Raw genomic sequence first — 23,939 nt, 5'->3', positions numbered from 1 at the left:
TCTCACTATACAATGACTACCAAAACTTTTCTGTTACAGGATAGATTTTGAGGTAAGTTATTTAAGTCTCAGTGCATGATTTAATGATATTATCTTCTATGGCACTATATTAGTTCTATTGGTCTCTTTTTTAATTTTTAAAATATTTTTATTGATTTCAGAGAGAGGAAGAGAGAAGGAGAGAGAGATAGAAACATCAATGATGAGAGAGAATCATCCATAGGCTGCCTCCTCCACACCCCCTACTATGGATCGAGCCCACAACCCAGGCATGTGCCCCGACTAGGAATTGAACCATGACATCCTGGTTTGTGGGTCAACGTTTAACCACTGAGCCATACCAGTCAGGCAGTTCTATTTGTTTCTCAAAATGTGTCCGTTATCTATAGGAGTTGCATGGAAACTGTTTTGTTTTTTTCCCCCTATATTTCCCCCATCATCAAAGTTTTAATTTCTTTTCAAAATAAATTTTATGCCTTCATCTGGAGATTGTTTGTTGTAAGACTTTGATGGTGATCTTCTTGACCAATGAAGATCAAGAAATGATTTTTATATCTTGGACTAATTTGTTCATAAAGTGTTGTTCTGATGTGCAGGTTTTAGGAGGACTTTCAGATTCCTTAGGTTTGACTTACCAATTTCCCTTAATATTTATGCAATTTTTGTATTCTTCTCATTGTTATATATTAAGTCAGGCATAGTGTGCCCAGGTTTAATAAAAATGATAATTATTTTGTCATGACAAAGAATTGAATATTTACATATAAGAGCTATGGGAAGAATGGGGCAACAATGTCCTGAGGAAAGAGACAAAAGAATGAGACAGATATGCTGATCTAGTATAGTTACATAGGATAATCATCATTATTTCAAATTGTGCTAAACAAAAACATTACATTTCGCACCATATTTGTTGATAGATAAGTGATGCTTCATCTTATTCTGAAAGAAACATGTATACAAATTAAGAGAGAATGAAAATTCAATAAGTCAATAAGTCTTTATATGAGTATAGTTTCTATATTAACTTAATCTAAAATGGGGACCTTACATCCATTATTAAAGGCTGAATATGAGAGAGAAAGCAGTCAGGTCAGGTGAACATTTTTAAAGGACGGGACAAAGAGATAATTTAGTTTGTGAAATAAAAGATTTTCATAAATAGCTCAACTTTATAACAGAAAACAGATAGCTTTCTAATTCAATGAATATTCCATTGGAAAATGAGCTAAACTGCATGAAGGCAAATGACTTGCCATGTCTTTAGGTAAGAAGTGATTCTGAGGCTGGATGTATAGTAAAAGCCAGGGAGCATTACTAGTCTCCAAACATGAAATGGAAGGGTGAACCTTTTTACAGAATTCCAATGATTGGGTTTCCTTAGCTACAAAATTGTACACCAAAATGTAGTTAAAATATTCTGAGTGCAAAATACTATGGGTACTATGTGTAGACTTCTCCATGCTTTTTGTGTCATGCACAATATTTAAAACACTGTTTAACTCAATAATATTTTTGGTATTCCTTGTGAATTAGAGCAACAAAGTTCAATATAGTCCCAAAAAGTTAGTTATTTTTAATTTTTTTCCAAGTTTTTTTTTTCTCTTTGGAATGAAATATTTCTAGCTCAAATAGGTAGTAAACCACTTGGAAATAAACTTTCATCTAAATCACTTGAAAACAGATGTTGATCTTAGAAGTTAAATTGTGAAAAGTCATTTTGTCACAGGAAGAAGGGTTCCTTATGTTACAACTTCATTGTGCGGAATAAACTGAAGGAGTCCCATCTCTGAGGCAAATCAGTTTCAGGATTTAGAAACAACTACTCCCTTTTATTCTTCTTTCCTGGTTTAGCAAACTTCTGGCAACAAAACAGAACACATTTTGTGATGACAAATGTAGCAGTTGCCACACAGGCCAGCAGGAACCCAATCACATCCAGAGAGTGGTACTGGAACCAGCTGAGGTCATAGGAGGCTGGCCGCAGGTGTTTGGCTCCTTTGTGGCGCATGACAAACTCGATCCAGAAGACCGCGCGATCCAGAGGTTTCATAGGCTGGTCATGGTGGATTTTTGATAATTTCATAGCATTCTCCTTATATCTAAAGGAGAAACACAAAGATACCAACATTGAAAGGAAGTTAATTTGCCTAACCAATTCAAACCCATAAAGGGGTTTTGTCAAGCAAATGATTTAACATACATACCTTAGAATTACAGAAGTAGTATATTTTTATTTGGATGTCAAAGAAAGTTTGACCTCTAAATTAAAAATTTCTCATTGAAAAATATTTTAAACAGTGAAGATGAAAAATAAAGTGGAAAAGTTAAAGTATTTTTAGTAAAGGAAGTGATAGAAGCCATTCTATATTCTATATGTTGGAGAGTGGAATTGTATCTTCTGTAACAATCTATAAAAATAAAAGCATAATATGCAAATCAACCAAACTACCGAACAGCAGAACGACCGTCAGGACGACCTTCCAGACGACCACGCTATGACATGCACTGGCGCCAGGACAGCCAAGGCGGGTGTGATACGATTGGTCGGGGGGCCCTGCCATCACCCCACAATTGCCCCTCAGAGGGAGGCCCAGGTCACCCTATGCAGGGCAATCGATGGGGGGGAGGGCTCCACAATCGATCGCCCCAAAGAGGGAGGCCCAGGCCACCCTCTATGTGGTGACTGATTGTGGAGCCCTGGCCAGGTGGGTGGGGCCTCCCTCTGCTGGGGTCAATCGCAGAGCCCTGCGATTGATTGCCCCAAAGGAAGAGGCCCAGGCTACCCAGCTGGTGGCACTGCAGCAGATGGGCGGGGCCTCCCTCTGCACAACCATTGATCTGGGGGCCCTGTGATTGATTGCCCCACAGAGGGAGGCCCAGGCCACCAGCCAGTGACGCTGTGGCAGGTGTGCAGGGCTGGCCAGTGATCGCCCAACAGAGGGAGGCCCAGGCCAGCCAAGTGATCGCACTCCATGCCTGTTGCCCACAGAGGGAGGTGACCTGTTGGAGACTGGGTGTAAGCTGACAAGGTCCTTGCACCTGAAGGGACTAGCAAGGCTGTCCCCTAACCACACAGTTTTCCCAGGCTTGTTTGGATGGCGGTTATCAGTAAAATGAGAGCAACCTTTCATAGCTTACCAAGAAGTCTGTAACTATTTACTGAGATTTGCTGTACTGAGAATTTGTCCTTCTGCTCTGTCTCTCCCTTAGAGATTAAGAGGAACAAAGAATACATTCCTCTTGACAGACCTCCTATTCAGTGTTTTGTGTATAAAAGGCATTACGCAGTTAATAAACTTGCTGCAGTCTCTCGATGACCTGTAGTCCTCCCGATCCCGCTTTCCTGTCTTTCTTTCTTTTCTCAATTCCCACCTCCTTACCTCAGCCCGGTTCAACCTGTCAGGCCGGCCCTGGCAGTGACCGGTGGCAGGGGCAGGGGGCAGCACAACACAGATGGCAAGCAGTGGTGGCAGTGGTGGCAGGGCCAGCTACCAGAAGCTGGGGGAAGGAATGCCCCGATAAGCCCTGATTGCTGACCAGGCCTAGGAACCCTACCCGAGGGGTCCCAGATTGCTAGAGGGCACAGGCTGGGATGAGGGACATGCCCCTGTGCACAAATTTTGTGTACTGGGCCTCTAGTATCCTATGTAATAAAAGCCTAATATGCAAAGTGTCTCATCATCCAGTTGTCCATTCAACCAATCAAAGCATAATATGCTAATGATATGCTAAGGATGCTCAATGGTTTGCTATGAAGTGCACTGACCTCCAGGGGGCAGATAGTCGACTGGTCGGTCGACCAGTTGCTATGAAGTGCACTGACCACCAGGGTGCAGACACTCCAACTGGTAGGCTAGCTTGCTGCTGGGGTCTGGCCGATTGGGACTGAGCGAGATGGGCCGGACATGCCCTGGAGCCCTCTTGCAGTCCCTCCCTGGCTGGTCAACCTCCCATGTCCCTCTCCGGCCCCAATCATGCTCCTGTGGGGTCCCTCGGCCTGGCCTGCACCCTCTCACAATTGGGACTCCTCGGGGGATGTTGAAGAGCCGGTTTTAGCCCAATCCCACTGAACGCAGAGCTGCCCCCTGGTGGTCAGTGCGCTCCCACAGGTGTAGAAGCCAGGCTCATGGATGGCATGTGCAGTGGGGGTGGCGGTAGCCTCTCCCACCTCCACAGCAGTGCTAAGGATGTCCGACTGATGTCTTAGGCCCGCTACCTCTGGGAAGCGGGCCTAAGCCATCAGTTGGACATGCCATGAGGACTCCTGGACTGCGAGAGGGTGCAGGCCAGGCTGAGGGACCCCCCCCCGCCCTGAGTGCACGAATTTCATACACTGGGCCTCTAGTTTAGAATAATACTCTAGGAGTTTTAAAGAGGAATTGTGTCCTGGCAGGAGAAAGGCTTCCTCAGGTCTCTGTATGTCTACTCTTCTCTTCATAACTCTGTCTATTTTTAACCCTATAGCCAAAATACATTTTTGTTAAACCCAACAGAATACTACACCTGCTCAAAATTTCTATCTGCTTCCTTATCACATTTAGAATAAAATCCAGATCAAGTATTTGCCCTGTCGTATCTTACAAGAACAGACCCCTGGCTACCTCTTCTATCATTTTGTCCCAAGCATGCTCTACTGTAGTCATAATGCTCTTCTACTTAGCTATTCATTGGAGGTGCCAAATGTGTTCTCTTGTTAGCACTTTTGTACTTTCTGTCCCCTTTCTCCTTTTCCTGGAGCAGTTTTTCCTGCAACACCCCAAGGTTGCCTCTATCTCTTGCTGGAAATGTTGGCTGAGTGTCACATCTCAGAGAGACTTTCCCTGGCCACAGCATTTCTTTTTTTTAAATTAATTTTTAATTTTTTTAATTTATTATCTAAAGTTTTACATATGTCTCCTTTTTCCCCCAATTGACCCCCACCACCCAGCCATTCCCACCCGGGGCAAATCCCCACCACCCCAGTGTCTGTGTATGATAGCATTTCTTTAATGTCTCTGGTTTTCTTTTTTTCCTATTTAATTCTTATAATTTCTAAATACATTTTATAAAACATACCTTCAATTTATGTCTGAAATTCATAAGTGTCTGCATATATTCTAAGTGATCAGCTCAAAATTTCAAAATTATCAATAAAGTTATAAAGTGAACATATCAATATACCCACTATCCATAGAACCACCCCATGTCTGAGCCATTTTACTACACCCTTCTCCAAATTACCTACTCTCCTGATCTCCAATACCATAAATTAGTTTTTCTTATTTACATATTAGAATCTTATAGTATGTACTCACTTGTTTTTTCTTTTCTGTAGCAGTTATTGTTAATTCCTTTGCTATATAGTATTTCATTGTATGACAATACTACAAATTATTTCTCTGTTTAATGACCAATGGACATTTAGATTATTAATAATTTTTTGGCCATTACTACTAAAACTATAATAAACATTTTGTATATGTCTTTTAGTTTACATATCTATGCATTTCTGTTCCTATAAACCTAGACTGATGATACCAAGAATTCACAATGATGTAGAGACTTGGAACTCTCAGACATAGCTGATAGGAATGTAAAATGGTACAATCTCTTTGGACATCAGTTTTTCAGTTTGTCATAAAGTTATTGTATGACCCAGAGTTCACTTGAAGATATCTACCCCAAAAATGAATGAAAACTGAAGTTCACACAAAAACATAATGCTGTATTCATAATAGCCAAATAATTGACAAAATACCTATTTATAACTACTATTAAAAATATGTGATACTTACGAAGGGTCATTAATGACAGTCTTCAATGCACTGAGCAAATCTGTACTTGAAATAGTGTTGAAGTCCAATCTGACAGCTGCTCCCTTGGTCTTCATGTGAGCAATGTTATCGGGTTGATCCGCAAACATAGGAAGGCCCACCATAGGGATCCCATGGTAGATCGCCTCATAGATGCCATTGGCTCCACCATGAGTTATAAAGGCTTTGGTTTTTGGATGGCCTAAGATTGGGTGAATTTCAGCAAATTATGAATTATAAGTCTTGGAATAAAATGAGAGCTATACAATAAAGGCACTGACAGAGACTATATATTTAGTAACAGATTGGTCTACACTTCAGACTGTATTAAAATGTCTTTCAGAACTCATAGGAAGAAGCACCTAAGTGTGCTGGAGAGACAGTGAAGGCTTACATAGAAGATAGGTGTGTTTCTTTTGACTTGAAATGAATGCAAGTTGCCAGTGGACAAATAGAAAGAGAATATTCTGGATTTAAAAAGTGTATGCCAAAAAAAAAAGTGATGGTGCATGTTGAAATATATTCTCTTAATAAAATAGTGAAGTCAGAGAGTATGATATGTAGATATCAAGGCAACAGACAATGGGATGTTGATGGCACAAGAATTAGAGAAAGGAACAGGTACACATTATCATGAAATTTTTTATTACTTCTAAAAGAGATATTATTTTTCCCTCAATGGAAAATGTAGCATCACTGGTAATAAAGGGGGAGCTGATATTTTTCAGGGGCACCTGTACACCCTTACCGTGGGTTACACGATTGGTGTAAGGAGAGAATTAGGAGGCAGAGTGAGAATTGGGAAAGGGTTGAGATATTCTCTCTGAGAGGAATTATACATGAAATAAAGATCTTTTGTTTGTGGCCTTATGGAACATGGCTGTGTAATATAAGATGCCAACTGTTATAGCTTTTCCTTTTCCCCTAGGACTGGGAAAGAAATATTGGGAAGTTCAATTTTATTTTTAAGGTTTCCAATAAGAAATGTTCAATACATTTCTATCCTAGTGAACTGTTTTATCATTCTGGTTGACTTGATTCTGATTTCAGGGTTTTCCAGAATCTTACCAAGAAGGTCATTCTGGGGGATCCATTTATAGAGCCGGGTATTTGGCCCTAAGGTATCTGGTTTTTTGCCATCATATCTCCATATAACCTGTTAGGGTAAAGAAGGTAATGTATTACTTGAGTCAAAGTGCAGAGTTATATCATGTTAGAATTCTAAATAAGTTAAGAGACATCTAGTTAAACCCCTGACATATTACAGGTAAGGGAATGAGGACCAGACATGTTGATAATGAGAACCAATAAAATACCGATGTAAAAGGCGTACATATTTGTGTTGCGTGTTACTTATTTTTATATTCAGTCAGGTATGAGTGCAATCATGATGTTTCACACTTTGGGGTTAGACAAGTGAGATTAATGACCAATTCAAGCATATAAAAATTTTAGATAGTCATATAATTGTAGTGCAAACCCATAAAATTACTAATAATCTACACATTTATTTTAACTATTTTTTATACTTGTTCTCAATATCCAGATTTAATGTTAACCTGTTTATTTCTTTTTGAATGATGGGTAAGTGGTTTACTTAGTTCACTAATTTCATAAATTACCTTATTAGAGTTTTACATCATTTGCTTTACAAAATCAGTGCAGTTATTTGTGAAAATTAAGTCATCCTGATATTTAATAGTTTATTAATAATAATAAATAATGTCTGCTTATTGATTATGATTAGCTTCTTTTAGTTTTCTACTTATTAATCACCACTTCCAAGAGGTGATTTTTACCCAAATCCAGTGTTATCACTCTAGCTAGGATTGAAAGTTTCTTAAAATGTAGGAAAGAAAAGCCATTGGCACTTTGTAAATAATAATCTACCTGTTAAAAAGATCACATATGATGATGACGGTAAATTTTATTCAACTGACTGTTAACACTACAAAATATACTGCAATGTACTGATGGCATTGATTAATATGGTTAATTAATGATAAATGGCCAAGCAATTTCTAAGTCCACTAGTAAGCTGGATTCTAGTTTATAAGCGGTTAACATCTTTTCTACATGAGTGTTAAAGTTACTTCAAGTTCTCAGCAAATTTGCATAGGTGTTAAGGAGAAAGCTACATTAGTTAGGAAACTAAAAGTATTTTACAATTACACAGAGACAATTGTATTTTATGTATTAGAAAATGTGATTTACTATCATATTTTATGGAGAAGGGTGAGGCATTTTAAACGATCCTATGTTAGGCTTGCTTCTGGTTGACTGTTATATTCTTCTTCTTCTTAATCAGGAAAAGTTATTATTCTGATGGGTTGTTTTGGGGCCACATATTATAAAACACTGGGTCACCTTGAGGGCTGGACCCACATCTACCCTTTCTTTTATGTCTTCCTGCTTCAAAATTTAGCAGGGCCCAGCCCACCATGGAGGTTCTCTTTCCTTTGTACATGCTGTTTTTTTCTCTTTCTCTAAATCATTGTGGCTGGCTTAGATACCCAGATGCAGCTTGGTGAGCCCTGGACAGCCTTACTCTGAATATCACCTTGCAACACTGAATAGGCTTAATCCAAAATCCAGGGAAAGTAGGAGAGACCTAGATTACCATAAGTCTAAACTGTATGAGCCTTTCAGACTGTTATCACTCCCTGTTTAATGTTTAAATTTAAGTCCATTCTGAGAACATGAGTAGTGTCTAGGAATCCTGCAAGGAAATGAAGCAAATGACAAGATAGGATTTGGTGATATCTGTTCCTGCCCTATAATATTGTTATTGAAGCATCCATTTTATATAAAAACTGCTGTTTGAAATTTTAACCCTGCTATTTGGCTTCTGTAAATGCTTGCTTGCTTAAATAATAAGGAAAATAAGACTACTCCCACTTCAGAGAGGCCATTAAACCTTCCCCGGACAAAATTATCAGTGCTGGCACCAGGCCAGGCCTTTGGTTGAAGTCTCAAGGCCCCAGCACATAGGGGCTCTTTAAGAACTTGCAAAAGGGGCCGGAAACACCCCATATTTGGGAGACAAAGAAGGTAAAAACATATAAATAGGGAAAATTCCTCCATGTTGGGGCCAAGAATTTGAGAGACATTTTCCTCTGGACCCGCACGTAATAAAGTGTAACTCTAAACTCTCCAAGTATTGCTTGATTTATTCCAGTTCTCTGTAACATTATCAAACCAAACTTCACAGTGTACTTTTGATATATACTTCTTTGTGAGCAGAATGATAATGCCAAAGTTATTGTTCATAAAAAACACCCTCTGTACTACTTTGGCACCTGACATGTGTATTTTGTTTTTCAAATTGTTATCTGAGATAATTGAAGGTATCATAATAGTTAACTTTCATGTAGACATTTCTTAATCAGACCCTTTACAGAGTTTAACACACTCATTAGTTTTCTGCTCTAAGGTAGTTTATCTAACCTTTTGTGGAACCTGGGCAAGGGCTGATGCAATCACATTGGCTCTCTCTTCTGTGATGTTAGTGACCATCGACCCCAGGGAAAACACCACAATACCATTTTCTCCAGAGCTCTGGGCAAACTCTTCCATTTCCTGTGAAGGAAGAATTACTTTCCATTACAAAAGACAATAGCATAGTGAACACTATTGAAGGGATTGCTATAAACAGCCAAAGAGAAAATTAAGTATTATAAGGACTTTTTAGTGTAGTGCTTGTTATTTTAAATTGTGTTAAAATGCACATAATACAAAGTTACCATTTTAAGTATTTAAAAATATTTTTATTGATTTTTAGAGAGAGAGAAGAACAGAGAGGGAGAGACAGAGAGAATCATATATCTGTCTCCTGCATGCTCAAGGTGGCAGGGCCCACAACCTGGGCATATGCCCTGACTGGGAATTGAGCCAATAACCTTTTGGTGCATGGGACAATCCCTAACCAACTGAGCCACATTGGCCAGGGACCATCTTAACCATGATTAAATGTACAGTTCTGTAGTACATATATATTCTTATGATTATGCAACCCATCTCTAAGAACTTTTTCATCTTGCAAATTGGAACTGACAATCATCATTCTACTTTGTTTCTATGCATTTGAGTAGTCTAGATACCTCATTTGTTGTCATTTATTCAAGCACTCATTAGCTGCTTCTTTTTTTTAAATATATTTTATTGATTTTTTACAGACAGGAAGGGAGAGGAATAGAGAGTTAGAAACATCAATGAGAGAGAAACATTGATCAGCTGCCTCTTGCACACTCCTACCAGGGATGTGCCCACAAGCAAGGTACATGCCCTTGACCAGAATCGAACCTGGAAGCTTTCAGTCCACAGGCCGACACTCTATCCAGTGAGCCAAACCGGTTAGGGCTCATTGGCTGCTTCTTGTATGGGCCCTGACTGGGATCAAACCTGCAACCTTGGCACACTGGGATAATTCTCTAACTAACTGAGCTACTTGGCCTGGCCAATACTGTTCTTAACAGCAGTAAAAATAACAATAGTAACAATAGTTAATTTTACTTTTGTGTTACTATGTGCCAGAGACATTGTAAGTATTATATACTATATATAAAGAATTTTTTAATACTGAATAGAAATATGAGGTTGATATTATAACTATAAGAGTAGGTGTCTTCACATCTTTAATGTGTAGTTTTCCATTATCTGTTGCTGGAATTCTTGCAACAACCTCCTCTTTGTCTGCCTTTCCGCTCTTGACCCTATGCAATTCAATCCAGAGATTGCATCTTGAGGGCTTTGTAAAAAAGAAAATCTGATCATACCTCTGCACTTATACTCCCTTTCCCCCTTTTCATTGACTCCTGAATACTTTCATAAGATGCTTCAAAATTCTTATAATTACTTATCTCTAATTTACTTCTCCAGCATCATCTGCCTCTTTATTTTTTAATTGTTTATTTTAAAATATATTTTTATTAATTTTTTACAGAGAGGAAGGAAGAGGGATAGAGAGTTAGAAATATCGATGAGAGAGAAACATTGATCAGCTGCCTCCTGCACACCCCCTATTGGGGATGTGCCCGCAACCAAGGTACATGCCCTTGACCGGAATTGAACCTGGGACCCTTCAGTCCGCAGGCTGATACTCTATCCACTGAGCCAAGCCAGTTAGGGCTCATCTGCCTCTTTATTCAGCCTCTTCCTGATACACTAAACTTGGACTTCTTGGGAATTATTATTATTTTTCTGGCATTACCTTTTGTGTCTTCCTTTCTTTCCATTCCTTTCTGCTACTACTACACAACCTCAGGTCCCACTTAGTTATCAATAATATGAAATATTTTCTATAATCCCTGCTGGATATTGTCTAGCATTGTGGTCTTTCCTTATTATACTATTCACACAATTTTTATTACTAATACTAGAGGCCTGGTGCATGGATTCGTGCACCGGTTGGGTCCCTCAGCCTGGCCTGTGCCCTCTCGCAATCCGGGACCCCTCGGTGGATGTAGTAGTGCACACAGTGGCAGGCAACCGGGGAGGAGCCTGGGCTGGGCACCACACTGCTCCTGCTCATCCTGGCTCCCCTCCATCTGCCGCCTCTGCTACTCAGTAGTGCTGTCATGGAGGCAGGACAGGCTCACTGTGCAGCTGCGCTCTCCAGCTGTGAGCCTGGCGTCTGAAGCCCTTTGGTCAGCTGTGTAGCGCTCCCACTGTAGGAGCGCACTGACCACCAGGGGGCAGCTCCTGCATTGAGCATTTGCCCCCTGGTGGTTAGTGCGTGTCATAGCGATCGGTCGACCGGTTGTTTGGTCGTTAGGTCACTTAGGCTTTTATGTATATAGATTCTGTCTTTCCAAGTAGAATGTTAGGTATTTATGGGTAGAAATTGTGTCTTCACTGTTTCTCTCTTATCCAGTGCTTATCTCTGGATTATGTGAGTCACTTTAAGAATGTATTTGAATGAATGATTGACACTTTCTAATGTGTTCAACAGGGAAGACCTTAATTTAACTGACTCTATTTCCAAAGCCTCCCAAGTATAATTATTTATTTGGTAATGATAATGACATTCAGATTCTTGAAATAGTATAAAATATATGAGTTTCTAATGGTCACTTTACCCAGATTCCCATATCTCTCATCGTGTGATCAGACATTCTGAGTGAAGAACACAGAATCATTCCCACTGAAAGTGCAAAATAATCAAAGTAGAACTAACATGAATAGTTTTACCTTAGGCAGAGGCTTAGCAGGTTTGCAGTGGAGACCTCCAACAAATTCAAAATGTGGCAAGAGTGGGCGAGGGAATTCAAAATCCCAATAGCTTCGAATAAGCCACATTTCAGCTTTCCCCATTAACTCAAATAATGTAATGGGTCTTCCTGAAGGGCAAAAAAAAAAAAAAAAAAAAAAAAAAAAAAAAAAATAAAGGTAGTGAAAATTAGAGTAGTGTAATGTGAATATACCAGGTAATTTTCTAAAAGGAGCTTAGAGTAATGTAGCCAAAGATGTTTAAAAGTGATTGGCTTACACTGTTTTCAAAACTGCCTGGTACTGGCACAAGAACAGACATACAGAGCCATGAAACAGAACAGAGAACCCAGAATTCGACCCAAGCCATTATGCTCAATAAATATTTGACAAAGAAGGCAATAGCGTACAATGGAATCAAGACAGTCTCTTCAATGAAGAGTGTTGGAAAAATTGGACAGAAACATGCAAAAAAAAAATGAAATTAGACCACTATACACAAAAATAAACTTAAAATGGATAAAGGACTTAGAAGAATCCATAGGCAATAGAATATCAGACATGTCATGGCAATATCTTTACTGATACAGCTCCTAGGGCAATGGAAACTAAGGAGAAAATAAACAAATGAGACTACATCAAAATAAAAAGCTTCTGCACAGCAAAAGAAACCATCAACAAAGCAATAAGAAAGACCACTGCATGGGAGAACGTATATGCCAATGTTATCTCCAATAAGGGTTTAATCTCCAAAATTTATAGGGAACTCATACAACTTAACAAAAGGAAGATAAACAATTCAATAAAAAAAATGGGCAAAGGACTTAAATAGACACTTTTCGAAAGGCCAGGAGATACATGAAAACATGCTCAAAGTCAGTAATCATCTGAGAGATGCAAATCAAAATGACAATGAGATACTATCTCACACCTGTCAGAATGGCTATCATCAACAAATCAACAAATGACAAGTGCTGGCGAGGATGTGGAGAAAAAGGAGCCCTCATGCGCTGCTGGTGGGAATGCAGACTGGTGCAGCCACTGTGGAGAACAGTATGGAGTTTCCTCAAAAAACTAAAAATGGAACTCCCATTTGACCCAGTAATACCACTTGTAGGAATATATCCCGAGAAAATAGAAACACCAATCAGAAAGGACATATGCACCCCTATGTTCATAGCAGCACAATTCACCATAGCTAAGATTTGGAAACAGCCTAAGTACCCATCAGCAGATGAGTGGATTAAAAAACGGTGGTACATCTACACAATGGAATACTATACTGCTGTAAAAATGAAAGAACTCTTACCATTTTCAACAGCATGAATGGACCTGGTGAGCATTATGCCAAGTTAAATAAGCCAGTTGGAGAAAGATGAATATCATATGATCTCACTCATTTGTGGAATATAATGAACAACATAAACTGATAAACAAAAATAGATCCAGGGACAGAGAATCATCAAACAGACCTTCAAACTTCAGAAGGGAAGGTGGGGGTGGGGTGGTGGGTAGGTAAGAGATCAACCAAAGAACTTGTATGCAGGCATATAAGCATAACCAATGGACACAGACACTAGGGCGGTGAGGGCATGTGCTGGGAATTGGGGGTGGCCAGGGAGAGGTCAATGGGGGAAAAAGGAGACATATGTAATACTATATGTAATACTTTAAACAATAAAGAATTAAAAAAAGAAAATTTCCTTATTACCCCTGTACCATAAATGCATGTACAATATTTATATTAAAAAATTAAAGACAAAAAATTATCAAAAAAAAGTGATTGCTTAGCCCTGGCTGGTGTGGCTCAGTTGGTTTAGGGTCGTCCCCTGCTCTGAAAGGTTGCTGGTCTGATTCCCAGTCAGGACACATGCCCAGGTTGTGGGTTTGGACCCTGCACAGGAGGCAACTGATCAATGTTTCTCCCTCACATCAATGTTTTTCTCTCTCCCTGTCCCATCCTCTCTTTTTGAAATTAATAAAAACATATTTAAAAAATAAATACAAATAAAAGTGATTGGCTTGAAAATACAGTATATGCACACACATTATTTATATAGACTTTTATCTCTAATATCACATCAGTACATTCAGAATCATAAACATTTATTTAAGCACTAAAGAATTAAGTATGCATTTGTTATTCTGTAAAGCTTCAAAATTAACTAATGCAAATGTAAACAGTGATTTCAACTCCTTAGTCGATCAACCCTACCATACACACGGAAATGCCTTTCCTAGAATACTAAGTCTAGATCCTACAATTTAGCAAGCTATTCCCTTATTTCTAGATTTTACAAGTAAATTGTGAGATCTTTGAGAGTGTGGCCACTATTGCATTTGATTCATGTTTGGAGCATAACAATATTTGTATATGAAATAAAAATATTTGCCAAAAACAGCTGGGAAGCTTTCATAAAGTATGGAAATAGATGTGCTCACCCTTAATTTTGGCTCATTTTGTCTGTAATGGAGAAATATAGTTTTCAAAAAATTTAAACCTGATTACCTACCCTTCAACAAGATTTTTGGCTTTTAAAACAGGTGATTTATAAGCACTTAGTGAAGCAATATAATCGTTAGAAACTTCAAGTTATAGGTTCCTATCTGAGACAGAGTCATATTTCTCCATCCTCAAAGACTCCTTCAGGTAGTATGGCAACACAGTTTAATTTTTAAATAAGAAAACTGAGGAGAAACAAATAGAAACAATTTCCCCAATGGTCTATAGACATTGTGCTAAAAATATGTAACTCCTCAATTTACATTTGTGCTTTGTTGAAAATATTTAATGAAATTTCTAATGCCTTCATTGAAGATAAAAATTTATAGTAAAATTAATATGTAGGATAAATGGGCAGAGCCACTGTCCAGAGGATTTTTAGTTAAATTACTCTTTACAGTACTATAATGGTGGATTCATGACATTATAAATTTGTCCAAAAATCACAGAATATACAATGCCAAGGGTGAACCCTAATATAAATTATGGACTTCAGATAATAATAATGCTGTGTCAGTTATTTTCATCAGTTGTAACAAATGTACTTCTCTGGGGGGCAATGTTGACAATAAAGGAGGCAGGGCATATATGGGAAATCTCTACTTAATAATGCTGTGGACCTAACACTCTTCTAAAAAATGAAGCTTATTACAAAGCAACAAAGAAGAATGGATGTGTGATTGCTGAGAGAACTCCTCAGTGCTTCAATTTGGGGTCTCTAACTTCCTGGAGTATCCCATACTAGTGTACCCCAGGGTTCAAACTAACCTTATAATTTAAGCATTTCTGTGATATAGGGTGTCCCACAAATATAGACACACTTTGAATAATTATTAACTCCAATGAGTTAAATCTGAAAAGAAAGAAACATCCATTGAGCTAGCAGAAAAAAGTGTGTATACAAGTGTGTATACAAACCCCCTCCCTGTATTTGTGAGATTAAAAGATCATTATATATTACTAGAGGTCCAATGCATGAAATTCATGCAAGGGGCTTGGCCCTCACAGCCCCAGCTTCGTCCGGAAGGTCATCTGGAAGGATGTCCAGAAGGTTGTTCGGCTGTCCGGTCTAACTAGCATGTTATGCTTTTATTATTATAGATTATTTAATCATTTCATGTATAAAAGACAAATTCCTCTCAATATTTATACCAACTCATCTTTCAAAGCACTAGGAAAGTTAGGACTTCATGCTACCAAGTAAAAACATAGCTTACCTAGTACTTCGTTCAGAAATTGATCCCACTTCTTCTGATTATATGTTTGTAGCCAGAAGTCAAAATAGAGCACATAGACCATATTTTTTACCCTCTCCATGAATGTCATCTGATCACTTAATTCTGAAAAGACAACAGGTACATAGGATGGAGGGAATGGAAGTCCTCCACTATACTTTTCAATTTTATAGCCAGGAGAGAAGCGGAGACTGTACACAAAAGGTATTTTAAGTAGCTCAGCCAGCACCTCACCGCAGGCTACAACGGCATCTGCAAGAACGACATCAAACTTTGATTCCTGTAGTTTGGTCATAAGTTTCTTATTAAAAACAGCATCTTTACAGAGCTTTTCAACCAAGTCAGAACCTTCCCAAAACATTTCTTGCATTAGTGAAAAATGTGTCCAAAATGTATCTTTTGGCAGATCATATGTCCATTTATTGATCAGCTTCATGAAAAAAGAAACCATATCATCTTTTGTTAAAGATGTAGGAAATATCTCAAATTGAATAGCAGATGGTTTACTGGGATCAACAAGAATTGAGGCTGAAGATGTCAGAACAGTCACTTCATGACCTCTCTGGACAAGTGCATCCAGGATTGTCTTCATGTTCATCCAATGGCTGTATTCTGTGGGCCACACCAGCACCTTCCCACAACTCCCAGGGCTGAAGTGACAACTCAGCTGTAGCAGCAGCAGAACTGAAATCCACTTCCTAGGCATCCTGGAGGCACACAGGCTTCTTTTCAAATGGCTGATCCCTTTCCCACGGCTCATGCTTATGTCCAAAAGGATATCAATCAGGAAGTTAAAATATAACCCACACATCCAGGGTAAATATATTTGATGGACAGTCAGAGAATTTTATGGCAAGTCAGAAAATTATAAAGTAATGACCTTATTTTTAATACAAACCTGTGTAATATCTAAAAGTGCTATCATCCAGCTGAGTCAACTTTATAGTTTTCCTGTGATTTATAATTTATTATAGACTAGAGGCCCGGTGCACAAAATTAGTGCACAGTGTGGGGGTGGGGGAGTCCCCTCAGCCCAGCCTGCACCCTCTCCAATCTGGGACCCCTCAGGAGATGTCCGACTGCCAGTTTAGGCCCGATCCCAGGGATCAGGGCTAAACCGGCAGTCGAACATTGCTCTCATAATCCTGGACTGCTGGCTCCTAATCTCTCACCTGCCTGCCTGCCTGGTCACCTCTATCTGCCCCCCCCCCCCCCCCCCCCCCGCCAGCCTGGTCACTCCTTAGTGCCCCCCCTGCTGGCCTGGTCTCCCCCAACTGCCCCCCTCTGCTGGCCTGGTCAAATGTAACTGCCCCCCCGCCGGCAGGTCGCCCCCAATTGCCCCCCCCTGCTGGCCTGGTCACCCCCAACTCCCCCCTCTGCTGGCCTGGTTGCCCCACGCAGCCTTCTGTTCAGTCGTTTGGTCATCCCTCACTAACCTTCCCACCAGCCTGGTTGCCCCCACACAGCCTGTTATTCAGTTGTTTGGTTGTCCCTCACTAACTTCCCTGCCGGCCTGGTTGCCCCACGCAGCCTGCCTGTTCAGTCATTTGGTTGTCCCTCAGTAACCCCCCTGCCAGCCTAGTTGCCCATGAGGCCTGCTTGTTCAGGTGTTTGGTCATCCCTCACTAACCCCCCTGCTGGCCTGGTCATGGGCAGCCATTTTGTGAGGGCGTGAGGGTTAATTTGGATATTATGTCTTTATTATATAGGATGAATGTCATAATTATGGATAGTTAGAGGTAATTGTGTCTGTAATCTTTTTAGAGGGCTGTGAGGTGAAGAGAATTAACTACTGAAACCAAAGTCTTTCATAAATAGCTCAGTTCACAATAGGAAGCAATTAGCTGTGGTTATAGTTCTCAGTCCACGTAAGTTTTGATGATAAATTAACTTAAACTGGATGAAAGCAAATGACTTCCATGTCTTTAGGTAAGATGTGATGCTGATACTGGATGTACTGTAAAACAAAGGAGCATTGGTGGTCTCCCAAAATGAAGTAGGAGGATGAATCATTTTGCACAATTCTAACTTTTGAATAGTTTCTTTAGCAAAAGATAAAACTACAGAATTTTGCACCAAAATAATATTAAAATATTCTGAGTATTTGCAAAATAATATTAATATGAGAATAGACTACTTAATGTTCTTGTGTTCATGTGTAATGTTTGAAACACAGTTAAGCTAATTTTTTGGTATAACTTTGCAATTAGAATAACAAATTTAAAAATATATTCATATGGCTTTATTTTTGTTTTACTTTTTATAAGTCTTTATATTTGGCATGACATATTTATAACTCTTAACCAGGTAGTCACTTGAAAACAAATTTTGATCTGAGAAGCTAAATTGTGAAAAGTAAGGTTGTCACAGGAGGTAGTGACCCTTACATCGCAACTTCCTGCTGGAATAAAGTGGAGGAGTCCTATCTACGAGGCATATGAGCTTCAGGCCTCTGAAACAACTACTCTCTTTTATTCTTCTTTCCTGGTTTAAAAAGCTTCCGGCAACAAAACAGAACACATTTTGTGATGACAAATGTAGCAGTTGCCACACAGGCCAGCAGGAACCCAATCACATCCAGAGAGTGGTACTGGAACCAGCTGAGGTCATGGGCGGCTGGCCGCAGGTGTTTGGCTCCTTTGTGGCGCATGACAAACTCGATCCAGAAGACCGCTCGATCCAGAGGCTTTACTGGCTGGTCATGGTGGATTCTTGATAATTTCATAGCATTTTCCTTATATCTCAAGGAGAAACACAAAGATACCAACATTGCAAGAAAGTTAATTTGCTTAAGCCAATCATTCCTATTCAAAGTTGTTTTTTTTTTTTAATTAAAAAATATTTTTATTGACAGGTCAGCATGGCTAATTGGTTGAGCCTCGACCCATGAACCAGGAGTTCTCCATTTGATTCTGAGTCAGCGCACATGCCTGGGTTGCCTGCTTGATCCCTAGTGTGGGGTGTGCAGGAGGGAGGTGATCAGTGATTCTCTCTCATTATTGATGTTTCTATCTCTCTCTCCCTCTCACTTCCTTTCTGAAATCAATAAAAACATATTTAAAATACATACACAAAAAACATTATGCCATGTGAAAGTAGCCAGTTCCAAAAGACCATATATTGTACTAGAGGACTGGTGCACAAAATTCCTGCACGGAGATGGGTGTGTCCCTCAGCCTAGCCTGCACCCTCTCCAATCTGGGACCCCCGAGGGATGTCCAACTGCCCATTTAGGCCCGATCCTAGGACATCCCTCTCACAATCCAGGACTGCTGGCTCCCAACTGCTCGCCTGCCTGTTTTCCTGATTGCCCCTAACCGCTTCTGCCTGCCAGCTTGATCACCCCCTAACCACTCCCCTGCCAGCCTGATTGATGCCTAACTGCTCCCCTGCCAGCCTGTTTGCCCCTAACTGCCCTTCACTGCAGGCCTGGTCACCCCTAACTGCCCTCCCCTGCAGGCCTGGTCACCCCCAACTTCCCTCCTCTGCAGGCCTGGCTCCCTCCCAACTGCCCTCTCCTTCAGGCTTGATCACCCCCAACTGCCCTCCCTTGCAGGCCTGGTCCCTCCCAACTGCCCTCCACTGTTGGCCATCTTGTGGTGGCCATCTTGTGTCCACATGGGGGCAGTCATCTATTACCACATGGGGGCAGCCATCTTGGGTGTTGGAGTGATGGGGGAGGTAAGGTAAATAAATCCCAGATCCCAGGGCCTCCACTTGGGTTGCTGGGGGGGCGTGGCCAGCCTGCAAACCACCACAGTCCCCTCACCCAGGCCGCCCCATGCCCCAAGGGAACCCCCACCCTGATCCTGGTGCACGAAGATTCATGCAAGAATAGGCCTTCCCTCCCCTGGCTGCTGGCATATTATTCTTTTATTAGATAGGATTAGATAGGATAGAGGCCTGGTGCGTGGGTGGGGGCTGGCTGGCTTGCCCTGAAGGGTGTCCCGGATCAGGGTGGGGGTTCCCTTGGGGCATGGGGCAGCCTGGGTGAGGGGCCTGTGGTGGTTTGCAAGCTGGCCACGGCCCCCAGCGACCCAAGTGGAGGACCTGGGATCTGGGATTTATTTATCTACTATAATTGAAACTTTGTAGCCTTAAGTGGAGGCTAAGGCAGGCCAGGGCTGCAGGAGCTTGGCTTCCTTCATTGTTGGGGGAAACTCAAGCCTCTTGCTCTCTCCAGCTCTGTGGCTGCTGCCATTTTTATTGGGATTTATTTATCTTCTATAATTGAAACTTTGTAGCCTTAAGCGGAGGCCAAGGCAGGCCAGGGCAGGCGGAAAGCTTGGCTTCCTCCATTGCCGGGGGAACCCAAGCCTCCTGCTCTCTCTGTGACTGCAGCCATCTTGGTTGGGTTAATTTGCATACTTGCTCCTGATTGGCTGGTGGGCGTGGCTTGAGGGTGTAGCGGAGGTATGGTGAATTTGCATATTGCTCTTTTATTAGATAGGATGATTCTGTTATTATGAGTGTACTGAAGGACTAATCTATAGAGAGAGAAAGTTGATCAATGGTTGCTTAGGTGAGGGAGACTGGAAGTGACTTCTAAGGCATATGGTATTTTTTTAGGCAAAAATGCCTTAAATGCATATTATGGTGATAGTTTTATAGCTTTGTAAGTATACTACATATATTTGGATTATATAATTTTAACATGTGAATTTTATGGTATGTAAATAATATCTCTTAAAATCTGTTAAAATGATGATAATAAAACTAGAGGCCTGATGTACAAAGATTCATGCAAGAATAGGCCTTCCCTCCCTCGACTGCCAGCATCAGTTTTCTCAGTACCCAGGACCCAGGCTACTTCGCTCTGGCCACCTCTGCCACCCACTGGAATCCAGGCTGCTTTGCTCCGTCTGCTGCCAGGCACCTGGCACCCAGGCTGCTTTGCTCTGGCTGCTGCCGTCACCCACCAGACCCAGGCTGAGGAGGTCAATGCCACCTCATAGTGTCTGGTCGTTTGGTCGTTTTGGTCATGATGCCACTTGGCCTTTTATTATTATGATAATAAGTTTTTGAGTGTAAAGATATTTATAGTTTCAGAAATTTTAGATACTGAATTTATTTAGGTAAAGAATTTATAATTTTTTTTCTAGTTTATCACTCTTCCTTCTATGTATTTTATCATATTTTTAAAAAATGTGTTCGTATAATTACCTACATAACTTTATATTATTGGAGGAGAAAATTGTTGCTTTAGATGGCTACCCATTAAATACATGGGGTTAATATGCAATTTTGAAGTAATTTTGTGGTTGAAAATAAAAGTAGATTAAGATGGGTTAACTCATGCTAATAATGTCAAAATTAGCCTCTTAAAAATGGGATGAAACTAAGATACACTATTGACAAAATAATCTATGTATAAATACTATCTATAAAAAACATGTGATACTTACGAAGGGTCATTAATGACAGTCTTCAATGCATTGAGCAAATCTGTACTTGAAATAGTGTTGAAGTCCAATCTGACAGCTGCTCTCTTGGTCTTCATGTGAGCAATGTTATCAGGTTGATCCGCAAACATAGGAAGGCCCACCATAGGGATCCCATGGTAGATCGCCTCATAGATGCCATTGGCTCCACCATGAGTGATAAAGGCTTTGATTTTTGGATGGCCTAGGATTGGGTGAATTTCAGCAAATTATGAATTATAAATCTTGGAAATAAAATGATAGTTGGGCAATAAAGGCACTGCAGAGACAATGTCTGTAGTAACAGATTGGTCTACACTTCAGACTGTATTAAAATGTCTTTCAGAACTCATAGGAAGAAGCACCTACGTCTGCTGGAGAGACAGTGAAGGCTTACATAGAAGATAGGTGTGCTTCTTGTGTCTCAAAAATGAATACAGGTTGCCAGTGAACACATGGAAACAGAATTCTCTGGATTGAAAAAGTGTATGCAAAAAAAAAAAAAAGAGTGGTGGTTCATGTTAAAATATATTCTCTTAATAAAATAGTGAAGTCACAGAGTGTGATATATAGATATCAAGGCAGCAGACAATGGGATGGTGGTAGCACAGGAATCAAAGGAAGAAAAAGCTACATATTATAATGAAACTAGAGGCCCATTGCAGGAAGATTCCTGCAAGAATAGGTCTTCCTCAGGCCTATTCCTGCAAGAATAGTGAAGCAGAGAAGGGAGCAAAGCCCGCCTCGGCAGGCTTCGCTCCTGTCTCTGCTGCCTCGCTCCCTCCCATCTCCGCTGCCTTGCTCCCTTCTCCACAGCTTCGCTCCCTTCTCTGCAGCCCTTGGCTTCCTTCTACACTATCTTCAGTCTTTGCTCCATGCCTGCATATGCAAATTAACCCCCATCTTTGTTGGGTTAATTTGCATACTCTCTCTTATTGGCTGGTGGGCATAGTGGAGGGATGGTCTATTTGCATGTTTCCCTTTTATTAGTGTAGATATGTTATTACGCCCTAGCTGGTTTGGCTCAGTGGATAGAGCGTCAGCCTGTGAAATGAAGGGTCCTGGGTTGGATTCTGGTCAAGGACACATGCCTAGGTTGCAGGCTTGATCCCCAGTAGGGGACATGCAGGAGGCAGCCAATCAATGATTCTCTCTCATTGATGTTTCTATCTCTCTTTCGCTCTCCCTTCCTCTCTGACTTCAATTAAAAAAAAAAAAAAAGGAGAATAAGAACTGGGAAGCAGTTGGCTGCTATTAAAAAAAAAAAAAAGGAATGTGTTATTACTTTGGAAAGAGATATTAAATTTTTTCCCAATGGAAAATGGAGAGTCACTGGCAATAAAAGAAGAGCTGATATTTTTCAGGGGCGCCTGTACACCCTTACGGTGGGTTACACGATTGGTGTAAGGAGAGATTTAGGAGGCAGAGTGAGAATCGGGAAAGGGTTGAGATATTCTCTCAGAGAGGAATTACACATGAAATAAAGATCTTTTGTTTGTGGCCATACGGAACATGGCTGTGTAATATAAGATGCCAACTGTTATAGCTTTTCCTTTTCCCCTAGGACTGAGAAAGAAATATTGGGAAGTTCAATTTTATTTTTAAGGTTTCCAATAAGAAATGTCCAATACATTTCTATCCTAGTGAACTGTTTTATCATTCTGGTTGACTTGATTCTGATTTCAGGGTTTTCCAGAATCTTACCAAGAAGGTCATTCTGGGGGATCCATTTATAGAGCCGGGTATTTGGCCCTCAGGTATCTGGTTTTCTGCCATCATATCTCCATATAACCTGTTAGAGTAAATAAGGTAATGTATTACTTGAGTCAAAGTGCAGAGTTATATCATGTTAGAATTCTAAATAGGTTAAGAGACATCTAGTTAACCCCCTGACATATAACAGGTAAGGGAATGAGGACAAGACATGTTGATAATGAGAACCAATAAACACTGATGTAAGAGGCATACATACTTACATTGCGTGTTACTTATTTTTATATTCAGTCAGGTATGAGTGCAATCATGATGTTTCACATTTTGGGGTAGACAAATGAGATTATCAATGACCAATTCAAGCATATATTTTTTAGATAGTCATATAATTGTAATGCAAAACACAGCAAATTAATAGTCTATGCATTTATTTTAATTATTTATTATTCTTGCTCTCATCATCCCGAGTTAATGTTAACCTGTTTATTTCTTTTTGGATGTTGGGAAAGTGGTTTACTTATATTCACTAATTTCATAAATTACCTTGGAGTTTTACATCATTTGCTTTACAAAATCAGTGCAATCAGCTACTTATGAAAATTAAATCATTCTGATATTTAATAGTTTAATAATAATAATAAATAATGTCTGCTTAATGAGTATGTTTAGCTTCTTTTACTTTTCTACTTATTAATCACCACTTCCACGTGGTAATTTTTACCCAAATCCATTATTATCATTCTAGCTAGGGTTGAAAATTTTCTTAAAATGTAGAAAAGAAAAGCCATGGGCACTTTAGAATTAATAGTTCACCTGTTGAAAAGATCAAATATGATGATGATGGTAAATTTTTTTCATCTGACTGTTAACACTACAAAACATGCTACACTACACTGACAGCATTGATTAATATGGTTAATTAATTATAAATGGCCAACCAACTTCCAGTAAGCTGGATTCTAGTTTATAAGTGGTTAACATCTTTTTCCTGTGTGAGTGTTAAAGTTACTTCAACTTTTCAGCAAATTTGCATAGGTGATAGGGAGGAAGCTACATTAGTTAGGAA

The 23,939-nt window shown here is 40.0% G+C and overlaps 1 protein-coding gene and 1 pseudogene across 3 annotated transcripts in view; both read right to left on the bottom strand.

Moving 5' to 3' along the window:
- Window positions 1-139: 139 nt before the first annotated feature.
- On the bottom strand, window positions 140-16,500 carry LOC308246299 (UDP-glucuronosyltransferase 2B31-like; the record flags this gene model as incomplete). Of its 2 annotated transcripts, XM_080664425.1 has the most annotated exons (7): window positions 140-2,102; window positions 5,778-5,997; window positions 6,864-6,951; window positions 9,243-9,374; window positions 11,985-12,133; window positions 15,723-15,845; window positions 15,975-16,485. In XM_080664425.1, the coding sequence occupies 7 exons, from the start codon at window positions 16,444-16,446 to the stop codon at window positions 1,823-1,825; spliced, it is 1,464 nt and encodes a 487-aa protein (XP_080520551.1). In that variant the 3' UTR covers window positions 140-1,822. The 2 variants fall into 2 exon arrangements, with proteins under 2 accessions (XP_080520551.1, XP_080520550.1); XM_080664424.1 differs by having other exon boundaries at window positions 15,723-16,500.
- Window positions 16,501-18,201: 1,701 nt separating this feature from the next.
- The window catches only part of LOC308246320 (UDP-glucuronosyltransferase 2B31-like), a 19,454-nt pseudogene continuing 13,716 nt past the window's right edge, over window positions 18,202-23,939 (bottom strand). The window contains exons 4-6 of the transcript in view: window positions 22,865-22,952; window positions 21,146-21,365; window positions 18,202-18,481 (exon numbers count right to left, since the gene is read on the bottom strand). The product of the transcript in view is annotated as a UDP-glucuronosyltransferase 2B31-like (transcript). The remainder of the gene's footprint in view (window positions 18,482-21,145; window positions 21,366-22,864; window positions 22,953-23,939) is intronic.

This window comes from Plecotus auritus (genome assembly GCF_963455305.1).
Source record: "Plecotus auritus genome assembly, chromosome: 1".
NCBI lineage: Eukaryota > Metazoa > Chordata > Mammalia > Chiroptera > Vespertilionidae > Plecotus > Plecotus auritus.
Note: the sequence above shows the minus strand (reverse complement) of the source record. Positions and strands in the feature narration are given on the sequence as shown.